Genomic DNA, 25,195 nt, shown 5'->3' with positions numbered 1-25,195 from the left:
CTAGTTGAGAATGAAAACACCAAACTGAAACATACATTTAACAGGATATATTTTTAAATCATTTCTTCATTAAGATTTTTAATGCATGTGTACATGAAAATTTATATTAAAAAATTAAAAAGGAAAATCTTGTTTGTTTAGAGTAACTCTGAAGTGCACAAATATTGACAAAAGCTAACAGAAAAAAATACAGCTCTGCTTTTTAAAGTAGTGTTGCAGTTACTTAGAGCTGGCAAATAAACGCAATCCTCTGAGTTTTAGAGATTCTCACAAAAAGGACAACATCTTTTATATACATAGTTCCAATGTGCAAGTATGCAATCAATATGTACACTTACATTCCTAACTGTTTACATCATTCTAGAGTATTCACAGTAGAATCAAGCTTAAGGTTAGAAATGTGAAAAGGCCATAACAGTGAAAGAAAAAAAAAAAACAAGATATGCCTTGGGATTTTAAGACATTCTAAACTACTTGTTAATAGATTTCAGATGACTAAGCTAGAATTTAATTTTGGAGCAGACTAAAAATATAGTTGTCTTTTAAATAAATGGTAATGCAAGTATGCTTTTTAAACGGTTTCACAGATGGCAGTATTACCACAAGCATTATTAATCAGTCTTCTGATTTTTAAGCACTAGTGTACCGACCAGAAAGAGTCTGCTTGCAGAAAAGCTGCTGCAACCATCCTCGTAGCTGTAAGTGACTATGTTTGTCATAGTTTTGCATATTTATATGCGTTCCCATACCTACATTGCTCTTATAAAAAGAAAACCAGTTTCCTTAACCCACACTACTTTACGTGGCCATGTCCACTGCTCGCTGTTCGTAAGATGTGTAAAAGAGAATGTATGCAGCTGAAGATTTCACCGATGACGCTGAGATCTCAGATACTTCATGGTCATCAAACTTAAACCAGCGCTGTTTTGAAGCATTTTTGCAGTAGGCTGTATAGTGCCCTCCATCCAACCCGCCATAATGATTCTGTAAACATAAGAAAAGAATTAATGGCCTCGAAAGCCGCCATTTACTCCCTGGTTAGGGAAATAAACTAGAATGTGAGATTTTTACTAAATACCAATCATTCTTTTTAGAATAACAACTTAATCTGTAACCAAGTAAGCAGCCTGGAAACAGAGATGAATCGCATGGGCTAGCCCAAGTCCCAGCATAAAGACCAGCTGAACTTTGAGATGTGACACAGTTACTTACTGATACTGAAAACAGATTATATCTCTTCAAGTTATTCTTTGGACCAATAACATACTGTGAAAGGTCAAGAGTTTCCAATGGGAAATCTACAGAAGTTTGAAGTTTTTGCTTCCATCTTCCATCATAGGAAAATCTAGAGAATTAAAATGTATTAAAAGTTACAGGTTGTTCACACGCTATTTAAGAATATTAAGCATGTTTGTTTTCTCTGTTTTTAACCAGGACATGATCTCAACTAAAGCATTTGACCCGCAATTCTATTAATGTTTGCACATGTGTTTCTTAGAACAAATGAAAAGAGATTACTTGTAAAGGTGCTTCATGAACTACAGCCCCATAAAAGAGGCATCAGATGAAAACAGAATTCTTGCAACATTACAACCAGAAATACATTCAGGACTTTCTCCAATTACAAATGGTTAGCTATTGCACTGGAACAATCAGCCTCCACCAAAGCCTGGTCACTTCACCCTAATTAATTTTCACCGATCACCATTTCTCTTACCGTTTCAAGTGCACAAGAAGAACAGGTGGTAATTTCCAAATTTCTATTTTTTTCAAAGAATCCCTCCGAGTTTTGCAATGGCTACAGTAAAATCTATTGTTATCAGTGAGCTTTTCCTCTTTAGAGAACAACCTAAGGCATTCCTAAAACAAAATACAAACACAGATTGGGAAGGTCAGGTGTTTATGGAGGTGTAGCAAAAATATGTTTCCTATTTGGTTGTTAAACTGCATCAATTATCTGTGTGCAATGTTTCACAAAGATGAGGAAAAGTGAGTTAAATCCATGTGTGGAAGTAAATTTTACTGTGTATATTAGCTGCAAGTCCTTCAAAACATACATACAATATTTTGTTTAAAAACACAAAAGATTTCTACCATCACCTACAAAATCAAATACTATACACGTCTTTTCTGCTACTGCAGCTTATGTATTCCCATCCTGCTTGTATTTTGAAACCTTTAAGGAATGACCTATTTTTTTAAACTTTAGAAGAATTTTAAAATAAGACTCAGACGTGTTCATATTTCAGGTTAGAATAAGCTGAAATACTGACCAACCCCTTCAACAAGAGGCTGAGAGAAGAAACATAATGAAGCCACAGAGGAGTGTTTTTATGCCAAGAACTGTTTCTCTCTAGAGCCAGCGTACCTGCAGCGTACATTTACTAGTGGATGCAAGCGGTAACGACAAATACATGAAAGCCTCAAAGGTCCGAGACTTCTTGTGACATGTAAGACACTGCACTGTAGATTTGAACTGGCCTTGGAAGAGTGCCACAATAATGGATTCATTGAGCTGTTTGTGTTTGTGCCAGGCCAGTTCTGCTGCTCTGAAGTCATCCAGATGATCATTGTTTTCTTCCTTGTATCTTTTCCTGTTGTCAGCCTGGATAACAGAAGTTTAAATACCACAGCCATACATTAACATATATAAAAATAGAAAGGCTAATCTATAGGCAACCATACTACTGAATATTTGCAAGAATATTTAAACATGTCAGTGTAGCCATCCATTTCTTATCTAGTTAGGCTTCTTCCATTACTCCCTTCAGAACCTTATACTGTTCCAAAATAAATTCCTACTCTAATTCTGAATACTCGCATTTCCTTCTGTACAAGGTTCCAGTAATGCAACCTTCTTATGAAACAAGAGGGTCTTTTAAAAATTTATTTCTCTTGATCATCTGACAGATGTATAATTTGTTACAAGTGCATTGCTTACTTTATTTAGGTCTTCATGCAAGCCATCCATTAGAAAGAGAAGCAGTTCTTGGGAGTCCTGCTGGCTATACCCTGCAAATTGGTCGTTAATCTTCCCAACTGTAATTTTGAAGTCTTTTGGACTGATGTATTTATACTGTCCTGTCCATAAAGCTTTCATTATTACACCAAACTCTTCAGCCACTTCACCTTTATGCCCCAAGAAATTTGACCTATACAATTAAACAGACCAACAAAAAAAAAATATAGTGAGCCATCCAAATAACTTTTTTTTAAACATTGTTATTAATTCCAGACATTATCCCAGTTTCAAAGTAATTTCTTGAGATTAAAAAAACCCTGTCTGTTAGACTGAGTTAAAATTTTTGCCTGCTTTGGCACTGTAATTTGGTTCTATATTCAAGACTGGGCTGAGGGAAGGTACAGTTGTTTCCAGCTTGATTTGTAAACTCCTGTTTAAATATTCTGTCAGTTTTAGGAGACTCTAGTACACGTACATTTAAGAATGTGGTAAGCACATTTTAATTAAGACTGTCCAGTAAAACCTATTTTGTCACACACACAAATTTTGAAAATGTCAAGATATTTAGAAGTCAGCATTTGTCTCCTACTGAAAAAAAAAAACAAACACCCCACCCCAGCCCGCTTAACCCCACTAAGTTATTTTTTTTTAATTAGCAATGGTAAAGGCAGGGTTTTTTTCCTTCAATTATAAATTAAAGGATGAGAGTAAGAGATTGTTTGTTACCTGTTAATATCATCTTGATACAAGTTTCTGTTAAAATAATCAGCCAGGTGAGGTGCATTGCACAGACACTGTAATATGGAATTCATATAGCAAGTGTTCCCTAGATTACGAAGCCCTGTTAGAGCTGGTCCCGATCCCCCAAATACAGGATTAAGATTCCGAATTTGTGATGCAGAGAGTCTTGAAATTTCTGCTTTAGTGTAACAGGGTGGCCTGTAAGGAAGAAATAATTTTTTAGGAATCTCAGACTTGAGAAGGCCGTGCACATAAGCCAACAGAACCACCCTCCCTCACATGGAATGAAATATCCTGGCACAAGATGTCACCAAATGCCATCATTTAAGGTACACATAATAGGGAGAAAGCCATATACACTGGCCTATAATGATGCTGAGTTATAGGCTCTATCAGTTGTTAGGTTGTTTGTTTTTTTTAAATTCACAGGTGAAGAATTAGCTGTTCATTTAACCCAGTCTAAAAACTGAAAACTCTGCATTTCACAAGCTGTCAGAAGACTGGCATTTAATATCTTAACACAAATGCCACCATTTCAAAAGCAACTATTGTCCAGTTACATTGTGACCGCTGAAATTCATGCTAATACATAACAATTAATTCTCATAAGATAACTGTCCTATACATTGAACTTTTATGTATGAAATTTAGGTCTATCACTCTTGCATCCTTTCAAACCTACCCAGAAAAATATTAATGAATTTCAGTAGGTTAAACAGAAAGAAAGTCCTATATGCGCTCATACTGGATGAGTTGCAGTATAACTTATTGAACATACTTATTGTCACGATTGACTGCAGGAGTTACAGGAATTCTTTTCTTCTCTTCCTCCTGAATGGCTTGGGTTATATCTGGGGAAGAGTAGGAGCGCTTCAGTTTGGAGTGTTCTCTCTCTCGTTCAACAGTGACCTGTGGCTTGGGTTTATGAGTTGGAGGGGTTGATGGAGGAGTGGATGAAGGAGCCATTTCTGGTGGATACATATGAACAGTATTTGTTGGCGAGTGATAGTAACGAAAGGTTCCAGTGATTGGATCCAGAAACTTGGGGAAAAAAAACAAATTGTTTCAAAACCAAGTAAAAAATCCATCATTAACTTACTTACCTATTTTTAAACTACTGTAGGAACACCGCATGAGTTTTTTCAAGCATTGAGACATTAACAGTTGTGACTGGCCTCAACACTTAATGGATTTAATTTACTGGAAGGCACCACTTTCACCAAAATGCATATTAAACAGCAACTGCTTAGTACCAGAAACAGCAGATGAGCTCTCCTAGTTTCACTACAAATAATGTTAAAATTCAGAAAATAACTGTGTGGAAGTTGAAGGCAGGGGGTGGGGAATTGGATGATCTAACTTAGAAGAAAGACACAACTGAAATGCAGTTCAAAACTGCACAAGGCAGCTCAGTTATAACATCAGAATAGAAAGTTACCTTTGCCCAACCTGCAGGCAGTCCTGGTATTATCCTTCCCATTTCTTCACTTCGCGCTCTCATTAATGGCTCCCGCTGAGACTAATAAATAAATGGAAATGTAAGGTATGTATAGTTACTTATGCAGAGCAGCAAGCTGTCTCTGACTTTCCCTATATAGTTACATGATTTAATGCAAAACAGTTAAATCAGAAATCCTTGATTATTGTAATGGTAATATAGTACTACTATTTTGTATCACTCAATCTAAACAAAACCCATTTATTGAGACACTCCAGGAAAAAGGACAATTCAGTCTCACAGAAGTCTGAATATTCAATTTTTTCCCTAAAGAAGCTACCTTATTAGGAACACGTGCTTCTGTTAAACACATATGGATGATCTTTTCTCTCTTTCAAAGCAGTATGCAAAAGAGTATGCGTGAGATGACGAACAAGTGTGGAATGCTTGTTAATGCCATCAAAAACATATGAAGATTTCTAGTGAAAGCTTCAAATATTTTGTCCAGATGAATATGATGAATGAATGAAAGGAAACAGGTGTAAACATGGTATATTCTTTTCTTAAGATGACTTTAAAAATTGAAATGAGGTAGAATTTAACATAATATAATAACCATAAAGCAGCTGTACTCGATTGGGTTTGGCTACATACAACACATTGTATTTACTTTAAGTCTTTCAGTATCTTGTTCAGAATCCTCTCTAAGGGGTCCTGGCTTTTGAGCTCCACTGTCTGGTTGTCCTTTAACCCCAGTTTGCTGTAAAAGATTTTAGAGAAGCCTTTCAGTTTTCATCTGGGATATCAGTAAAGAATGCTGATAAAGCAAAACAGTGGAAAAGCAGAGTTATATTCTCTTTTTTTGGTCATTAAATGCATGTGGCACAAAGAAGTGGTTAGAGCAAGTATCTACACGTCGTTTTTATTCTTCCTAGTCTATACTATAGGCAATTTGCTAGAATAGCCTTCGTAGCTGAACGTTGTATGATGTACAACAGTGTTATGTAGTTTCAAGAGCTTAGAAATAAAGCACAGACGTTCCATCTACACTACTTTCCCCCCCGAAAAGCTGTGGGTTTTAGATTTTTTTTTTAAATTAAAGACTTCTTCCCCTTTTACTTCTCACTGTGACAAAGCCTCTCCATGAAAAAGGAACTGTGAAGCCAACATTACTAATTTATTATATCATGGCCAGCCATTTTGGGATTATGTGAAGTTGTTCTGTCAGTCAAACAAACACTCAAGAATGATATGCCAAGGTTGCCCAGGAAGATTTATTTTGGCCTTCTTGTGCATCTGCATTACACAAGCATCAAAGTTTGGTCAAAAAACAACTGCAGTTGCAAAGGCAGATAAAAATATCCTAATGCATGTTCTTAAGAAATGGTTTTAAAGACATCTGTTCTGTTTAACTCAGCTTTGCAAATGGCTCCTGTTTCATGGTCAGATTATTTTTATACTCTCAGAAAATTTGCAATTTTTTTCAAGAATATGAAGAAAGAAGGAACTGTGACACCTTCATAGAGAGTTAGAACTGGACTGTTCTCAGCAAAAATACTAGATTAGGGTATTGCTTTGCTTCCTATGCCAGTCAACAAAATCCTGTTATATCAACATTTATGCAGCTGGGGGCACTAATGAGTTTGTTATGATAATATAATTCTGTCCCTACCATGTGTTACAACAGTATAATATACACCATGCCTCTATTTTTGAAACAGAGGATTGCAGCCTATGAACCATCACTTCTAGCTCCATGTCAGTGGAAGTTTTATTATCCTACAGGGATTCCATGCTGTCGCCTACAAGCAAGAATCAAGGCTGTCTTGCAAAAAAAACCACCCCAAAAATCTATTTGTGCCTTGGTTTTAACTTTCTCCTCTACATTTATGTAAAAATGGCCTAAATAAAAATCCAATGATATATTTAAAATTTCTAGGTTATACTAGAGTATGCATTCAGAAATTATCCTGAATAATTAGTCCACATTTGGTGACAATCTCTTTTTCACTAACCTTGCCTGAAACAGTTACAAACGTCTGAGATGCATCACCCAGTGCCCGCCTCTGCATTTCTGGCGTTCGAGTTCCCTTTTCTCTTTCTTCCGTAGATATTTTGTCCATCTCAATCCTTTTTGCACCAGTGCTTTCTAGTTCATTTTTATTTTGCCTTTTTGCTTCTTTGCGTGCTCTTTCTTGTTCCTTTTCCTCCTGTTCTCTTTTTATTTCTTCAGCCCTCTCCTGTCCTCTGTCATCTTTAGATTGCTGTAGTTTTTCTTTGTGTTCCTTTTCTTTCTGTTCTTCTTTTGCTTTTTGTTCTTGTTCTTCTTTTTCTCGCTTGAGTCTCTCTTTCTGTTCTTCTTGTTGCCTCTCACGAAGTTCTTTTTCCCGTCTGTTTTTCTCTAGCAGAGCAGCAGTTTCTGCATGCACACGACTTTTTTCTTCTTCTGTCAGAATGCTCTTTGCATCACATAATGGCTTTGTGGACCGGTCTGGAACTATTCGTCCATTCTCAACAGGCTGGCCGTCACTGACTGTACTTTCAGATTTTGTTCTGTTATCATCAGGGATTTTTAGTGAAGGCTTTTTAGAACGATCAACCTGTAACACAAAGTGTAGAACAACAAGTCACTACAGCTATTACTGCTCTGATAGCTAAGCTTTTTCTAAATTAGATTTACAAGAGAATAAAGACAATATTCCTGCCAGACAGAGTGAACTTTCAATTTCATTATAGCTGGTAATTCAAATTGCCTGTTAGTAAAAGTAGGTATTCACTTAACTTCCAGGTGTGAGATAAGAATCAACAAGCTCTACAGAACCATAAGAACAGCATTAAGTGCTGATTACTACAACTCTCTATTTTCAAGCTTTCAAAGGTGAACGTTTTAGGGCAATCAGGCAGCCTAATCTGGGCTTTACTCTTTCAATCATATGACAGAGCATGTGATTAAGGCAGAACTGCTTGATGGGAGGAGGTATTTAAGAATGGCTTATGCTCAAACCTAGGAGACCAGGTTGGTTTTGATACTGAAGTGGGGGTTCTGAAGAAATAAAAGCTAATCTACTATAGGAAAGAACAGAAACAAGGCCTATTTTTACCATTTAGGGTCCCTTGGCTAAAATATGTATTAAAGGCCATATCTAGAAGGGTGGAAGTGAAGGGTTTTACTTAGCCTTGTCTCCTAAGGAAAATGCTATTTTAGTGTAAGGATTCTACAAAGGTATATCTAGAAAGCTTTATACCCATGAAAGGGAAAAACAAATTATTTTTTTTTCACTACTGAGCCAAGATTGACAAGCCACTTAAATGTTCTATGATTTGATGGAAGGTAAGTTGCTGGAAAACAGAGCTTTGGAATAGCAAAGGTAAGCCACAGCCTAACTACCCTCCCTATATTTCATCATATATGTGTTTTGAGTAGAAAAGTTTGCTTATAGATTTTCTGAATCAATGATCAATTGCTGACCTTCAATTTCTCAGGTGCTTATATCAAAATATTAATTAGTCTTGCAATTATATTCAATATATTCAGTTTCATAAAGTTCTGTAGATTAGTTATGATGGCTTCAGAGGCCACCAATAGTCTCTGTACCAGTACCCTTGCATACAAGCCTTAAATAGTGAGTATGTTTGTGGATTTAGGCTTCTGTATGTGGTGGGTCTCTAGTAGATTAACCATATACTAACTCTGAAAAAAGAAACATAGCCTACCTCAGGGATACTTCTTGTAATTGATACTGGATTAACTACAAATGAACTGTCAGATTTTGGAACAGCAACATCCTGTACGTTTGGTCTGTTAAGTGATTTTAGCCTCTCTTCTAAATCATCTTCTGTTGCTTCATTTTCGATCACTTCTGTTGAAGATGGCTTTATAGCAACAGGTGGAACAGGAGCTGGCTCTTCCAGAGATGGATATGTAAAATCCACTTTAGGAGGGAGAGAAGAGGGAAGCATAAGACAGCTCTTAAACACAAAAGCAAAATAACCCCCACCTTCCACCGGACCCCAAACTTTAGATATAAGGTCCAGCATAGAATGAAGCTATCCCAAACACGTTTGGATGAATTAAAGATACAGCCAGTAATTATAAACACAGGGGGGTTGGGGGGTGTGTGTGTCATCCTTTATACTTACAAGAAACAGTCACTGCTTCACTCCTGCTATGCTGGGGTGGAGTTACTTTGGCATTTGTTGTGTACTGGGGAAAACAAAGGAGCCAATTTTCGTAACCTCCTTCTAGAACTAAAGGTTCATTCTGCAGTATAGTTTTGCTTTCCCACTATAAGAAAAAAGTTTGAAATTATTTAAAAATAAAAGAGAAACTTTTACATCTTAACTGCATTGTTGAAATTTCTGTGTCTAGTCATTACATTATGAAACAGGTTATTTCTGAGACTTTTAAATAAGACTGAAACAGGTGCAGAAACTTTGGGGAACAGGGATCCTCTTTCTGTTTGGAGAATGCCCAACACAGTAAGGTTCTTGGTTCTACCTATAGCACGGTCTGAATACTTCCACAGAAAGAACCACTTACTACTACTTCAGATAACAATCCTCCATGCAGAAAAATATTTTTATTACAATATTTGCTTCAGTTTATCTGCTAAGTTTATTGAGTGACTGGGGCATTGGCTTTAGAAAGTGTAACATTAACTTTCTGAAAAACCCTTGAGAGTTCAGGCTCCAGACTGGCCTCCTCCCAAGGTCCTCAGTATTAGAACATGAACAAAGCACAAGGGTTCAGAGAATATTCTGTAAAGCAATAAACAGGGAGAACTCCCTGAACTATCTCTGAACCCCAGTCTTGAATGCTTAGGTAACAGAAAGATGTAAAGTCTTTCAGAAGAGCCACCTATATAGAGAGCGAGGACAACACAGCTGTAGCCAGAGTTCTGACTTGAAAATGTTAAGCATCTACTCAATAGTGACTCTAAGCTCCTTGCACTGATGAAGCTCAAATTTCAGTTCATGTTTCTCTTAGAGTTAATTTCAATAATGCACAAAAGTTAACTATGCTCAAAATACTTCTGGGATCTCCTTCAACAAAACACCTCCCTTCTAGAAAGTGCCTGGCTGATAGGACTGCAAAGAAGCTAGCCTTCTTTGGCCTGCCTATGCAGGTGGCCAGCCGCCCCTGAATAAGGGATTGCAGTTGCTAATACAGGAAAGAGTGTGACAATTTTTCTGGCAAACAGTACTAAGTATTTTCCCAAATAACCCTGTCAGCCAGGAACTCAAGTTTATGAGCTAGCTATTGAGCAGGGAGCTGAATCATTCTGCTGTTTACCTGTTTAATGAATTATACTGTCCCCTACTAGAGTACTAGCATGGAATGTGACACTTCAGACTACACCTCTGCTATCAAAATAAGCAGTTTCTGAAAACTGAACGAAGAAGTTTGCCTAAAGTGTCATTAAGTCTTCCAGATACTTTGTAATTATAGGTGCTTTGAGACTTTCTTATTTATTGAGATGAATTATTATACAACAACACTTGCCAACCTTAAAAAGTGCATCTTTCAGGCTTTGAAGGGTTGTTCCTAGCTTTAAGTCTTCAGCAGAACTAGACCAGTCTAGCAGTATAACATAATTAAAGTGTCCTCTCCTCTTCCATGTATCTCTAGAATCCTCTGGGAGTCTAGCTTCAATCCAATTCGCAGTAACTCTGAAATGTATTGACATGTATTTAAAGACAAATGTACAAGTAACACTTTGTCCCACAATATATAATCCCTATTGTGTTTATGTGCATGCACTTGGATAAAATAAATATGCTCTGGCTTGAAGTCAGTACATGCAAGAACAGAGCTGACCAGATGTCTCACCCACTTGTACACATCTGGGACATCAAAACTAAGTGTATAAACTTTAAAAATATTTTTTAGTCAATTTATAAACTTATGAAATTAAATATTTCATTATCAATTATTATTTCATACCCAGGACTGATAGCTTCTTCTGGGACACTGATAGATCTTGGAATACAGGATTCCTGATAGTCTTTCAGTCTTCGAGCATCCATTATAATCAATTCAATAGTTTTGTCCGACATCATTGCAAACAGTTTCTCAGCTGTGATTGCTCCTTGAAATACAACAGCTATTAGATTATACATTATAAATTGAGATATTATCTACATTATAAATGGAGATAGCTATGATCACATCTCACTGGTACAATCAAGACTGCAAACAGATGAAAAGGAACAAAGTCCCACAAAGTCATGGAGGTGAGACACTATGAAATAAACATCCTGGCCTTTTTGCTCCTACTACTGTAGTGATAGGCACTTGATCTGTTGCATTAGACAATACCGAACACTTCAGTGAAACGAGTTTTAACTTTTTGTGGTGTCATTTAAATCACGCTATATAAGCAAGCATTTGTAAACTACGTACTGCAGATGCTCCTCTACAGAACATTTTCATGTATTTATTACAGGGACAAAAACCAGTAGACTGGGGGGGGAAAGGAAAAATTTCTCATTTAAATAAGAGAAAGCTGGCATGTTTCAGCCTTGCTGAGATTTTTTTCTTATCAGCTGAAGAGGCATTTTTCTTTCTACTTTGACTACTTTAGGGCTAGTTCAGCTTTAGTTATTAAACTGTTGAAAATGTACAGCTTTCTAAGATAAAGAGAAGTGATGAAGTCTGCAATACAGAGTTTAATTACCCAGTTGCTGTTACTGAAATGCAGGACACTAGAATTTCATTAAAATGCTCTGACTGTGAAATAACTCCTTAAAAGAACTGCAACTGCTTAAGCAATAGGTGCATACGTATATGGTATTTTCATATTTGTGTGAACTTTGCATCTCTTACCACTCAGACTATCAGACTGATCCCTTCTTTCCAGTGAATGCTTCCTCTCACCATTAATCTGCGTTGTAAGGGGAAAAAAATTAGTTTAATATCAATACTTGGAACAAAGGTGGCCAACAGGCACTGATTCTCATAGAACTTCAAGGAAATTGGTCAGACTGTAAGCCACAGGAAGAAGCCTAGGAAAAAGGTTTTTTCTAAAGATATGTTGAACGGATGTACTAAAAAGACACCAAGGTTGCTGCTGCAACTGGTAGAAAGAAGCCAGTTAAAAAGGTGACTCAACCTAGGACAGCATCATCTGCTAGATGAAACTTACAAAGCATTTGTGGAGAAATGAGTTTCTTTCCATGCTACTGCTGAAAAGTCAGCCCTCTCCTGAAGAGATGTGATCCATGAAATCAGCTTATTACCATTACCTTGGTTTTCTTACACTAGCTAACTCTATTATACAACAGAATTTGATTTTACAAAAAAGCTAGTCTATCTTTTTGCAAGACTGAGGTTGGTAGGACTCAGCATCTTTCAAAGAAGGGTAATGGGGAGTAATTTTTTAAAAAATTATTCTGAACTGGAAATCGCTACTAGTAGAGATCAAATGCTAGATTAAAACTATATGGTTAAACTGAATTAAAGGTTTTGTAAACATCTTCAATTACCCTTTGGCTTTTTCCTTTGGAATCCACAGCACTTTCTGAGGAGTTTTTCACTGAACTCTTTCCATCATCTTTCGGTTCTTGTTTTTTCTGCAGCTCTTGTCTGTCCCTCTCTTCAAGTTTTTTCCGAACTTCAGCTTCCTCATATCTATTGGAAAAAAATAAAGTCTTTTTTTTCCCCCAATATTGCATTAGTGGCTAGCCTTGGATAATTAAGATCAGAATCATCAAGTCTTCAGGAGGAAAAAGTGTTTTTAAAAAATTGAAGTATTGTCAATCTCTATTTCCAACAAACCCCATTTTCCTCCATGACTGCATGTTATTTCTCCCACTCTGGGGTTGGTTTTCTTATTCTTAAATGCTTTTTTTGGTCCTATCTCATAGCCACTGCTCTTAAGGCTAACTAATTTTTTTCTCTAAATGTGGGGTTATGCTTAGCTATGGTTTCACTAAATGTAACAGGTCTCATTTTGCAGAGGAAAGAGTAAGTATGGTGACTTACAGGTAAACTTCAATATATTATAACAGTCATCCCAGGTATTTTATTTGGTTGTGCAACAGAGCTAACAATAACAGATAACTGAGCTAACTTATTCCTGAGTTTTTTCCTGAAAAGTCAGATCAGATGTACCTATATGGCAGCAGTCACCTTCAGGATGGATGCCAACTTTATAACACTGTTATGTCCCCACCTGTGTCCCTGCTGTTTCTCTCAAACACTGAGGCTACAGTGAAGTCAATGCAAGAATCCTATATACTCGAGAGCTTTGGTGGACCTAGGTTCTGCCTGCAGCTGTCCTCTTCATAAAGCTTTAAAACTTTAAAATTAACATCCCAACCTTTTGCCATTGTAAGGACAATCTCTGTATTCTAAACCAGTGGCCTCCAAACTACAGCTTTTTAGATCACCAACTGCAGGTTTGTACAGTTACATCTCTTGTTAGATAGTATTCTGTTATATTTAATGTAACCGAGAAGCTTAAGGGTTACTAGTGATCCATTAAAAAAGAATGTTTTGAACTAACAGCTTTGACTGAACCAAGCAGTGAAACATGAACACTGAACTGTATTAGAAATTGCTCATTTTAATCAGATATTGCCTATTCAGGATTAAAATGATGACAATACAGCTGTATTTCATATCAAGAGTACTGTGTTAATAAACTAGGTCATTAAATCAAATTCTGTCTCAGTTTATTCTGCTAACTGGCCACTAATAGGAAGAAGGTTGCAAGCCTGTAATTTATCTTTTAAATAGGCTTCTTGATTTGGCAAAGGCATCGTAAGTTAGAACAGAGTGTTTTGTTCTCATTTGGAGTTAATGGCACTAAAGCATACTTCAGATTTTAGTTCAGTCAATATGGAATATTTACACATTTGAAGCAAATAGGTCATTCATGTAGGTATTCCTGCTCCTATACAAATGATGTTTCAGCAGCTATACTTCTAGTTAACAATTAATGTTTAAACTATTTGCTGGCCTACTGCCTGGAGAAGAAATTATACAAATTTCCCTGAAACCACTTCTGTAGTTACACAGGAATCATGTTTCACTTGTATTCCCTTTAAAAATATACACATTTTGCCCAGAGTAGTTGAAAGTCATTAGTTGTGTTAACTTTCAAAACTCTGTTCCTTTCACAAAAAGCCACAAGTTACTAAACAATAAGTCTCTAAATAATTTTGGTTATTCTGTAACATTATCAGTGTTTACTCTTACAGTGAATTTGTAGCTCTATTGAATTGTAAGACTCAACTAAAAGTAAGGAAAACTTAAAGATTGTTTCATGCATAGCATCATGAGACACCTTTGAAAAGTCTCTTTTCGTATACATGTAACTACACTCTTACTTCCTTATTCACTTAAACTGAATTTATGGATTAAGCACTTCAAAGGGGGCTTTCAAATAATACTTGGGGGTGGAGGGGGTGGCATGGGAAGGGAAATGTGCCTAGCTGAAGGGAAACAGTTGAAAGGGTGAGAAAGGGGCAAGAAAGGTAGTCCCTAAGAATGGGCGAAGCAGATAAGGCTGGAAGCAAGACATACTGCACTAAATATCACTTAAAGATAGATTCGACAACTCCTTACTGACACAATTTCATGGCTTATGGCTCAAAGACATGTAACTTGACAGCTGTGAGTGAGTTACCCAAAAGCCTGTTAGTGATGGCTCAGTTACACACTGGCAAAACTGCATTTCCATATACATGCTGCACATGGCAGAGGCGGAGAAAAGGTATAGCAGCTAGCTAAAGAATCAAAAATGTGTTTTGTTAGTGTAAACTAAATCCATGCTAGGAGGACTTCTTAACATATGTAAATATTAGGAACATTCATTGGTATATTTGGTTTCAGATGACCTCATGATGCAAAGGGTAAGGAGGAAATGGCTCTTGATCATCTCTCATGTATATATAGTTTATATCTTGTGGTTTCTTTTATTAGTCATTAAAAAAATAGGAGACAATATCAACAAATCATAGTTACCAAGAATTAAAAGACAATATATACAGTGGTGTGTTAGAGTATGTGATGATGAAAATTATCTCTAGTAAGACTTCTGTGGATAAACAATTTAAGCTCTCAAGAGTTTTGGGGATCTAAGGTCTACTCAAGTGCAATCCCTTACTGCTAAATAGCATGAAAATCTGCAATTGCACATGTACAGGCTTCAGGTGTAATGAACAATATCTTACCTATTACCTGTATTCACATACCTGAGTTTAAGGCTGTCTGAGAGTCTTTCAGCTTCTTCAATAGCTTTTTTTAAGTTTGTAGGTCCAAGAATTGAATGAAAATAATCCTAAAATTACAAGCATTACCCCACATATTAGTAGTACAGCTTAATAATGCCTACATTTGTGCAATCAAGAGCTGCTAATGTGCAGAGAATGGGTATATAATGATATTAATACCATCAAAAGGTAACCAACTGTTCTGGATCAAAATATTCCTCTCAAACATGAGTTTAAGTAAAATTGTTCTATAGCACTAATAAATAAAGGCTAGGGAAGGCACCTGCACAAAAAAGTTTGAGCAGGAAAGATGACAGGAGTACCTTTTCCTGAAAAAATATGCACGGCTCTAACAATTTATATGCTTTGTGTATTAAAACCAGTTAACAATAGACTTGTCAAAAATAGGAAGGAAAAAATATCATTGTGAGACGGTTTACTTAATACCAGTGTAATAATTTGAATGTGCATTAGCATAATACTCTGTACTTCTAATACCTCCACCAGTGCAGAAGAGGTCAGTCAGAAAGCTTTTATACCTGTTGCTGCTTAAAATCAGGTCTCTTTTTAATAAAGTTATACACAGTCACATATTTCATATACAGGATGTAAGCTTTTTCTTCATCTCGGTCTAATCTGCTTTCCTCTGCTGCTTTGAAAATCTTGAGGGCGCTCTGCACATAACTGAAATGAAAGGAGTACAGCATGTAATGAAAAGGTGTTGGGGGATAAGTAAATTACAAGATGCCATTTTAAGTATTCATATCCTCTGCCTATATATTGTTTGATTTTTATCATCTTACTGTAAGGCTTTCATTAAATATAAGTTACCATCATGCTCCTCCAAATAATGTTTCTCTTTGCTAGTTTACTAGCCTCATTTAAAATCTCCCATAGTTAAATGCCATACTGAGATATGGGGAAAAAAGTACTTTTCCCTTAAAAAAAAAAACCCAAAATATTTTTCTGAGGAAAACACTAATTCATAGTATGACAAAATGAAATTATTGTCTAAAAATGCTAGAGCCAAAATATTTTCTATTTACACATTTGCTAAACTACTTATAATTTTTAAGAATTTGCATTTATGTAGCCTTTTTCTCAAAGTACGAAACTTGCATGGTCATCATGCTCTGTCCAAGACAGGTTTTGGCAGCATGTGAAATTACGTTCTGCAGGCAGTAAGCATATCTGATACGATAGTTGAGAGATCTAGACATAAGACTATCAAAAGATTTTTATATCTAACAAATAATTGAGGAAATTTAGATCTACAACACAGTTCTGATACCTGCTCCACTGTTAGAAGTAATACTTCTAATATTAATCCAAAAATCAATTAAAATATACATACCTCTTTGTACTTGTCTTTTCAGGTTTTATTTCTGTCTTCTTGTTGAGATCTTTCAATGAAGTACAGAGATATAGCTCCTTAGGTACAGATGCCACAGCAGGCATGTTAATGTTGTTATTTATGTCCTTTCTAGGATGGTACAGCTTCTTAGAAGTCTCTATCAATATTTTTCTGGGGAGGAAGGGGGGGAAAGTAGGGAGAGCCCAATTATATTCCAATGACTTTTAATACAGGTATAGGTACCTGTATGGGGTTATTACCTAATTTATCTTGCTTTATGGAAATTAGCACTAGTATAAAACAATCTGGAATTTATGCAGGTAAAGATTAAGCTATACTGAAAAAATTCTAAATGTAACTTAATTGTAGGTAATGAATTGGAGCTCTAGTACCTGATCTGATCCTCTATGATCTGGCAAAATATTGTTATAATACTACAGCATCAGTGCTTATCAATGCACCTGTCTCTCTGATACTAATCTAGATTACTACTATTAACAGAATTACTTACATAAAGATACATATATTTAAAGTAAAAAGCAAAAATCTCTCACTTATTCTGAGTAATTATTTGTAATAAAAGGAATAAAGTATTTCCAGAAGTCAAAGAAAACTTCTTTGCCAGAAGTGAGAATAATAATGCAGCTGCTTAAACTGCAAATACTTAAATGTTAATTATCTGTAAGGGTCCTCCTGTACCGGTTCTAAGTATTACTGATGTAAGCAGAGTGGCTGAACAGTTAACAGTATAAATTAACCCTCCCATAGGGATAGCATTATTTTAAACCATTCTAGGTAATTTATACAGAATGTTAGTAATATGTTGCTAACAAAAGAATAAGAAAATAGTAAGAAAAAAATGAATGTTCAAAATCATCATATCAAGCAAACTTAGTTACTGGCATTATAGTTGTATATTATGAAAAAATAGCTGACTTCTCTGTACTCTGAAATTAGTAACTGGTAATTATTTTTATCACTACCCCTTAGCACAAACCTCTGCAAATGCACACTACACCCATGGAAATGTGACTTCTAATGTATTAAGAGACAAGCTCAGAAAAGAAAGGTTGCTGCTGTTAAAGTTGAATTAAAACTTCTTGGATATACTGTAGGTCTTAAACTCCTAGGTATCATTGTCTTTCTGCTTTCATTTGCAAGTGCTCTCCAGGTAGCCATGAAATAGTTAAGCAGAGTTTGGCCAGAAAGGACTATTACATCATTTCATCTAATGTGCTGCATAGAGCAGTCCATTAAGTCTCATACAGATAGTCTAACTAAAAATCTTAGAATCTCATACAAGGTAAGCTATTTTAGCCCTTGGGGGTAACAGGGGAGGAACTAGCTCTTCCTCAAGTGGTGATACATTAAGGTGCTACCAAAGAAATTAAGGGGAACTAATTAGAAGAAAGATGCTCAAATGATTCCAACAAATAAATTATTTCCTAGTAGTGAAAAACATGGCCCTTCAGGAGATGAAGGTAGTGCATTTTCCTTCCATTCTCAAGGTGATGATCAGCATGACAAGTGTGACCAAAAAACCATCAGCCAGTGACCTCAGAGTGAAGTTTCACAGAACTGAATTGATCTGTAGCTGACTGCCACCAAATGAGGTAGTTCTGATTTCCTTCCCTCTTTCTCATGCTGGTGTGGTACTTCACCAACCTCTTATTGAGCCAATTCAGCTTGCTGAAAAGGTGGAATGCTACACACCTTGTACACGGAGAGCCATCAGCATGCACAGCCAAGAATGAGAAGCTGACATGGGAACGTGATCCCTTCCCATTGCACATAGCTGTTACTCCTTGAAGTATCATTGCATATATAGTATCACTAGGTTGATTATGCTTGGTTTAGGAACTGATTATCAAATAAAGCCACTAATTTAACCCAAACCTTTGATAAGTTCATGTTGGAAATAAATGCAAAAATAGGATACACGTCTAATGATGAGCCTTCAGTTTAAGGTCTGGCATGCCAAGGTCAGACTAAACAATATCCAGCTAGGTAACTTACTGCTTAAACACAAATGCTGTACTTGCTCATTTTCCAAATACATAGCAACTTTTCAAAGTTGTTAAGGAAGGATTTTTGACAATCTTAGGAGACTGGTTTTCAAATAATTCTAGGAAGTAAAGTCCTTGAATACTAATTTTAATACATAAATTTAATATTATATCCCATATCCCACTCATCTTAAAACACTGTCTTCCCCATACAAGGTATTGTATGTTCAACTGTAATTTTCAGGATGATATTTAGGTGCTGAAAACAAGGCAGAAAATTCATCAGAAGAATTGCATTCAGTAGAAACAAAACACATTCACACCCCTGCCGCAAAATAACAGACCTTTGCAATCTAAAAGCTTTTTTCCCTAAAACAAAGAAATACTTTTTACAACCTCATAGAATTACAAAGAAAGGCATCACTCAAAAGATTTTAGCATTGCTTGTTTAGTCCTACCATCAGAGCATGTCTTTACCTGGCTTTTTTTTTTTTTTTTTTGCTTGGAACTGTAAATAGGCTTTTTCTTTGAAGCTAAGTCCTTTCCAAATATATCTTCAATGTTTGCTCTGTTATGTAACCAGTATTTTCTTAATCTTAAGTGGCAGCATTTGGGTATGTTCTGAAGAATATTGTAACTAAACGTGTCATCCAAAAAAAGATATGTATAAAACGTTACTGTGCCTATTTGCATATGAGGAAAAAACCCAAGATTGTGTGGAAGATGAACCATTTAATGGAAGGCAAAAGATGCTAGTAAAGTCTCAAGTGTTGCTGACACACCTTGATACGGGTAGTTCTTCTGGAACCTCATCTACACAAATGTAGATGAAGTGGATAAAAGCCAAATCCCAGTTTTTGGCTCTGAACAAAAATTGGCTTTCCATGCCTTTCTGCTATGGTTTGCAAGTTATGACTGCAGGTCTTCAAATTGCCAGAAAAGTTCAATACTGAACTTTTATTTCCTGATCTGAAGAAATTTCTACACCTTTTTCCAAAATATGAGCTACTAACCACAATATCTGACAAATGAGGTATTATTCTTTTGACATCCCTCAGCACCATAATTCATAAAATATGGTGCAACAAAATGTGTAAGCATGGATTAGGAATAATATTTTGTAAAAAAATATCAAATTATCAACAGCCTATTTAACAGAAGAATTACATACAGCATATGTCATAAATTGACATTTCAGCTGCAGTTTCTAATTAATTTTTCTATACAGAACTTTAACTATGGAACTATAACATTTTGAGTTTTATGCAGCAAAAATCCCCTACCATAACCTAGAAGCTAACCACTAGTTGCCAGTTGACTGTTCTAAGTCTTCGCTCAGAAGAACTCTTAAAACTCCTTAAACTTCTACTAAATTTTATGGCACTTGTAGCTTGATTTTTCTCTTATACTCATATGAATAAGTTTTTTTTTTTCCCTTCTCTACACAGGCTTTGGGAAAACACTGATTTCAGAATCCAAATCAGCTCCTTCATATATAATATTTAACCAGCTGATTTGGAACCTGAATTTTTGCAGACATCCAATACTTAACTGACCTGGTCTCAATGGTTCTTCCAGCAAAGTAGCTTACACAAAGACATTTGGGAGTAGTTAACATACAGTAGTGCAATGCATGGAGATAGGCAAGCTACTGCAAGTTCTGTATGAGGTCTGTATTTGTTTCCACTACAGGCACTGCAGTGAACTGTACTTATCAGAATCATGTCCATTTATCAGGATAAACTCTTGCTGCTCCAAGCTGTACTGACTAGATTACGCTCACTTTTGCCAAGCATACCATTTCGTCCCACACTTACAATCACTATATTAATACAATGGCAACACTGAAGCATCCATGAACCCTTCCAATTTTATATGTGGATCTTCCATACATCTCTTCCTTAGAGAGATATCTTCTTTCCCAGCAAGAGAACTGGTTTATAAAACCATGAATACAAGGGATTGAAGAAGCCATAGTAGCTAAGTCTGCTATTAGTCAACCCTGTGAGGAAGAGGAAACAACCTATTTCAGATTTGACAACTTTTTTTCTTAAAAATTAACATCAAACTTGAAACTGGATCTGTCCTGCCCCCAGCCTAAGTACCTAAGTACTTAGTATCTAAGTACTAAGTACTACCTAAGTATCTCAGGCTCCTTTTTAATACTTGGGAGTGCTGAAAACCAGGCACTCTAAGTGCCTTATATCCCAAAAACATAAGGGGAAGTAATGCTTGGATGTTTATGGGCATTTAAAATACTTAGAATGGATACCTTTACACTGACAGGGAAACATACCTATTTGTAACAGGTTTGTCAACATCTAATTATCATCCCTGTTTTACTAAGGATATGAGTAAGCTCTCATTGGAATGACCAGGGCAAGAACAATGCGCAGAAGCAGTTATATTGCAAGCAGTAGACACTAACAGAGTCTGAAATAAACTGATGTGCTAACGACTATGCATCACTAGTTCAAGTATGTAATGAAGTATTATTCACCTACTTATTTTTGTCTCTAAGACTTGGGCAAATGAGAAACGGGTTTCTCATGAGCATTAAGTTCCTCAGTTCTCTTGGAATTAAGTTTTACTGTCTGTACTCTGTACACAAGTGTTGGTTTTGCTAAGATTACCAGTATTAATCTACAGGTACAGTATTTTAACATGACTGAACTACACAGTCAATCAGCATATTTATCTCTGAGAGCCCTCTAGCTTTTTTTTTCAGGCTCCAGTACTGTTAATCCTACAGGCCTTGGTCCTGTAACTTCATGTGCATAGGCTGATTATAACCATTGGGGCTTCTTACAGCAAGGCCATTATGCTCACACAGAGCACCCAAACCTTCATCACGCTGCTGGGTGCCACCTGTCATTGTGGCAGTAACACATTGCGGGTCTGTCTTTGGCCACGTACCGTGCTGAAACTACCTGTGCTGCCAAGCTTGGGAACCACTCTTTTTGCACAGTGAGAAAATCCTTTCTGACAGTTTGCTCATCCAAGTTTAACTGATACTGATGGGGAGAGAAGATGCTACAAAGTTGCTTTTTTTAAAACAAACAAACAAAAAAAGGTTGGATTTTATACAGTAAGTTTGGAAGTTATTCAGCCTAAGTAAGAACACAGATAGCTTCACTTTTTTAGATAAATGAAAATCTGCAAAGCATACGCAAACAGTATAGGTGATAAGAAACCAGGGAGGTGACAGAAAGGCTGAAAACGCCTCCGAGTTTTCAACTGGGTTGTTAGAAGCCGGGTGCGGGCCCGGCCGGGGCCGTGGCAGTCTCCATGACACCGCAGCTCGCCGCCTCGCCCGCTCCGGCCGGGGGAGCGCGCACCGGGAAACGCCGCGCCCGCGCCACCCTCCTCCGGCCGCTCTCGGGCTCCGGGCTGGCTTCCCCCGGCGCCGCTCCCGCGTCGGCACGGCCGGACTGCGGACGGAGGGACTGCGGGCTGCCCAAGGTCACACCGCCGGCACCGGGGCGGAGGGCTGCTCGCCGGGCCGGGCCTAGTTCTCCCCGCTGCTCTCTGTGCAGCCCGGCGCGGCTCCCCCCGCCCTCCGCAGCCCCTTGAGGGCCGCCTTCCCCTCCCCCCCACCACGCGCGGCAGGGCCGGGCCCGGGGCTCCCCCAAAGGGCGCCCGCCCCCTCCGCCACGGCCGGAGGAGGGCGTGAGGCGAGCCTGCCTGCCCCGCAGGCCTCGCTCCCGCGGTGGCCCGGCCGCCGCCTCTGGCTAGCGCGGCGGGCCCGGCCGTGTACTTACCGCCGCGGGGACTCGCTGCCTCAGCCTGCCGGCCCGGGGCAGGCCCATCTCCGAGCGCGGCCGCCGAGAAGACGCTACGCGGCCATGGCTGCTGAGGCGGAACTCGGCAGCGTTCCTCCCTCCCGGGCCTCCGCTCCCCTGCGGGGGCGGGGACTCTCTGCGGCCCTATCCGGGCCGCGGGGCCGGGCTCGGGCCGCGGGGGGGACTCGGCGGGAGGGAGTCCGCGACTCAGTCACTGTCCCGCGGGCTCCGTGGGGCGCGGGTGGGGACCTGCTCAGCCGTGGAGCTCCTCGGAGCCGGGGGTGGCTTTGGGGGCGGTGCGAGGGGGAGAAGGGAGAGGCCGGTCACCGCGGCTCAGCGCCACCGCCCTGGAGAGGGCTCACGGGGAGTGGGGGTCACCCACAGCCCCCTCACGCCGTGGCTGCCACCTGGGCGCCCCTCGGGGCCGAGGTCGCTAGGCCTTGCCCTGCCAGACCCCCGAGGGCCCGGCGCCCCGCTGGCCCGGCTCCTCGTGTTACTGAGGCCAAGCCGCTAAAAGCGGGCTTCGAGATCTGGCACATTTTGTGGGTCATCCAGCATTTGTACGGGGTGCTAAACTGGCCCTTCCAATGCACTGTGAAACCTGGCGTGGGAGGCGAGACACCTCGCTTTAGGAAAATAGCCCTTTTTTTTTTTTTCCCTAGAGAAAACTGCGTTGACTGGGGACATTGTAAGTTCAGCTCTTATTTTTTGCTGTTTTCTGTGCAGCTTGTGGTGTTACTACAAACATTGTATCTCAGGGATGGCGGGTGTGTGTTGCATGCTGATGTAGTCATACTGGGATGTAAAACATGGGAGAAGGGTGGGGAGAGGGTGGTGCCGAGCCTGTTCCCCGTCAGTCGGGGAGGCAGGCCATGCCATCAAGATCTTACACAAACTGAAAGATGCTCTGTCCTGCCACACTCCCAGTCTGTCCCCTATCTGTGTCAAGGTAGGGGATTCAATTAAAATACTTTAATCTACTGCTTTATTTTGCCAGTAGAAATGTCTTGTGAACTGCAGTTTTCCTTGGCCACTTTGGGAAACTGGGAGGTCATGAAGCCAAAATGAGAAAGATGCCTGTCTTCATGTAGCCTTCCAAAATACTACTGATGCATTGTCCAGAAGGGTTAATTGTATCACAGTGTGTAGTGGTACAGTAATGTTGGTTTGTATTGGGTACCTGAAAGGCTTAAGCAATATCTTCCAGTGCATAGAAGTGATCAGACATGTAAAAGATTCTGGGAGAAACAAGTACAGCTCTAAATCTTCTACATTGTGCAATCAGAGAGGTTAATACCAAAGTAAGTTGCTTAACATTGAACTGAATAATATTAATAACACAATGCTCTTCTAAGTCCCCTTTTCAGAACTGCTCCATTTGTTTCAGCCAAGATGGGTCATGCCAGAAAGTTATGACATGATGGAAGGGGTAAGTCCACTGATGTCAAGGTTTGGGATCTAAGTGTGCAAATAGTATAAAGTATCATGTTAGCTGCTCTCCAAACTGGACTCATGAGTGTCCCTTTTACTGTTTGCCTTATATAAAGAAATTGCGTCATAAAATAATTTGGTCTTACTTGTATGGGCAAACCCAACCATATATAGAAAGGCACTGGGGAGGACTTGCCTGTACAATTAGCTTTACCATATTCAAGAACTTGTTAAAACATGCTATCATGTTGATTGTGTTACAACATGTTGTGGTGTTGCCTTAGGTTAAAACACATTTTCCTATCAGCATGTATGTTACTGTGTAGCAGTACTGAATAAATAAAAAAAGAATTTTAAACAGTAGAAATCGGTATGCTTTTTAATACAATGTATTAGATTATTACATTAATAAAACCTATAAACTATCTTATAAAGCACCATAAAATAAATTAAAATAATCCAGGTACTTTACAGGTGTGAAATGTGTTTTGACTTGCCTACATCAGACATCAAGTGTCTCTCTTGTAAACGTACTTCTGGTGAATTCTGTCAAAAAACCCCAACGTTAGACATGATTATTTTGAAGATAGAAGTTGTGATCATAATAATGAAAACTCATGTACCATCTGCGTGGACCAGATGCAGACCGCATTCTTCACCTCTATACAAGATTTTCAATAACAAAGAATGTTTTGCTTTTCCGTAGCACTGCAGCTAACATCATGAGGCATTCCTGCTCGTTGGCACATGCCTGTGAGGACATCATAGTATTTCCTGTATCTACTGCTACTGTGTAAATGAAAACCCATAATTTGGCAAGCTACATGCTCGTTGAGAGACACAGAACGCTTACCAACAGCGAAAAAGAGATGTGATGAAGGCTGGGTTTAAGGTTTCTGTACCCTGGTGACAAGTGACAGCCCTGAGGGGAGGTGTCTGGACTTGTTCTCTAGTGCCACCTTCTGGTTTATCACTCCTAGAAAAATACGTCAACAGGTCCCTGAACCAGGTGACAGCATATAAAGGAAGGAATAACCGGCTTTCCAAAAAGTGCATGGAGAATTCCTCCCTGCAGCCTAATTCAAATCAAAAGTACTGCAAGAACTGGGGGGAGTCCTGTCAGCCAGGGTGGCATAAGTCCTGCCATCGCACTCAGCCAGGACGGCTGTTCATCTGCCATGTGAGGGAAACAGAGCTTCCTCTCCTGGACCAAATGGGTTTGTTTCAGCAGTGACTTGAGGATTCAGTTCTGTGGTATCTTTG

The 25,195-nt window shown here is 38.5% G+C and overlaps 1 protein-coding gene across 3 annotated transcripts; it reads right to left on the bottom strand.

The window, feature by feature from the left end:
• Nucleotides 1–32: 32 nt before the first annotated feature.
• USP8 (ubiquitin specific peptidase 8) lies at nucleotides 33–22,621 on the bottom strand. 3 transcript variants are annotated; one of them, XM_064456323.1, is made up of 20 exons: nucleotides 22,481–22,621; nucleotides 16,714–16,884; nucleotides 15,899–16,043; nucleotides 15,342–15,427; nucleotides 12,627–12,771; nucleotides 11,968–12,025; nucleotides 11,086–11,245; nucleotides 10,649–10,811; nucleotides 9,282–9,426; nucleotides 8,856–9,073; nucleotides 7,157–7,741; nucleotides 5,812–5,901; nucleotides 5,142–5,222; nucleotides 4,482–4,744; nucleotides 3,689–3,901; nucleotides 2,942–3,152; nucleotides 2,369–2,605; nucleotides 1,718–1,860; nucleotides 1,213–1,345; nucleotides 33–984 (listed from the first exon to the last, which is right to left on the bottom strand). In XM_064456323.1, the coding sequence occupies exons 2-20, from the start codon at nucleotides 16,815–16,817 to the stop codon at nucleotides 799–801; spliced, it is 3,366 nt and encodes a 1,121-aa protein (XP_064312393.1). In that variant the 5' UTR covers nucleotides 16,818–16,884; nucleotides 22,481–22,621; the 3' UTR covers nucleotides 33–798. The 3 variants fall into 3 exon arrangements, with proteins under 3 accessions (XP_064312393.1, XP_064312394.1, XP_064312395.1); XM_064456324.1 differs by having other exon boundaries at nucleotides 11,086–11,230; XM_064456325.1 differs by lacking the exon at nucleotides 5,812–5,901.
• Between the last annotated feature and the right edge of the window lie 2,574 nt (nucleotides 22,622–25,195).

The sequence above is a fragment of the Phalacrocorax carbo genome, chromosome 7 (genome assembly GCF_963921805.1).
Source record: "Phalacrocorax carbo chromosome 7, bPhaCar2.1, whole genome shotgun sequence".
Lineage (NCBI taxonomy): Eukaryota > Metazoa > Chordata > Aves > Suliformes > Phalacrocoracidae > Phalacrocorax > Phalacrocorax carbo.
Note: the sequence above shows the minus strand (reverse complement) of the source record. Positions and strands in the feature narration are given on the sequence as shown.

Bases quoted from the DNA above. Each gene is read 5' to 3' on its own strand.
- USP8 (XM_064456323.1), bottom strand. From the start codon at position 16,817: ATGCCTGCTGTGGCATCTGTACCTAAGGAGCTATATCTCTGTACTTCA. The intron at 9,074-9,281 runs GTAAGTATAAAG...TCCCTCCTAAAG, and splicing joins TGAAGCAGTGACTGTTTCTT to TGGATTTTACATATCCATCT. The intron at 985-1,212 runs GTAAGTAACTGT...TTATGTTTACAG, and splicing joins ATAATCTGTTTTCAGTATCA to AATCATTATGGCGGGTTGGA.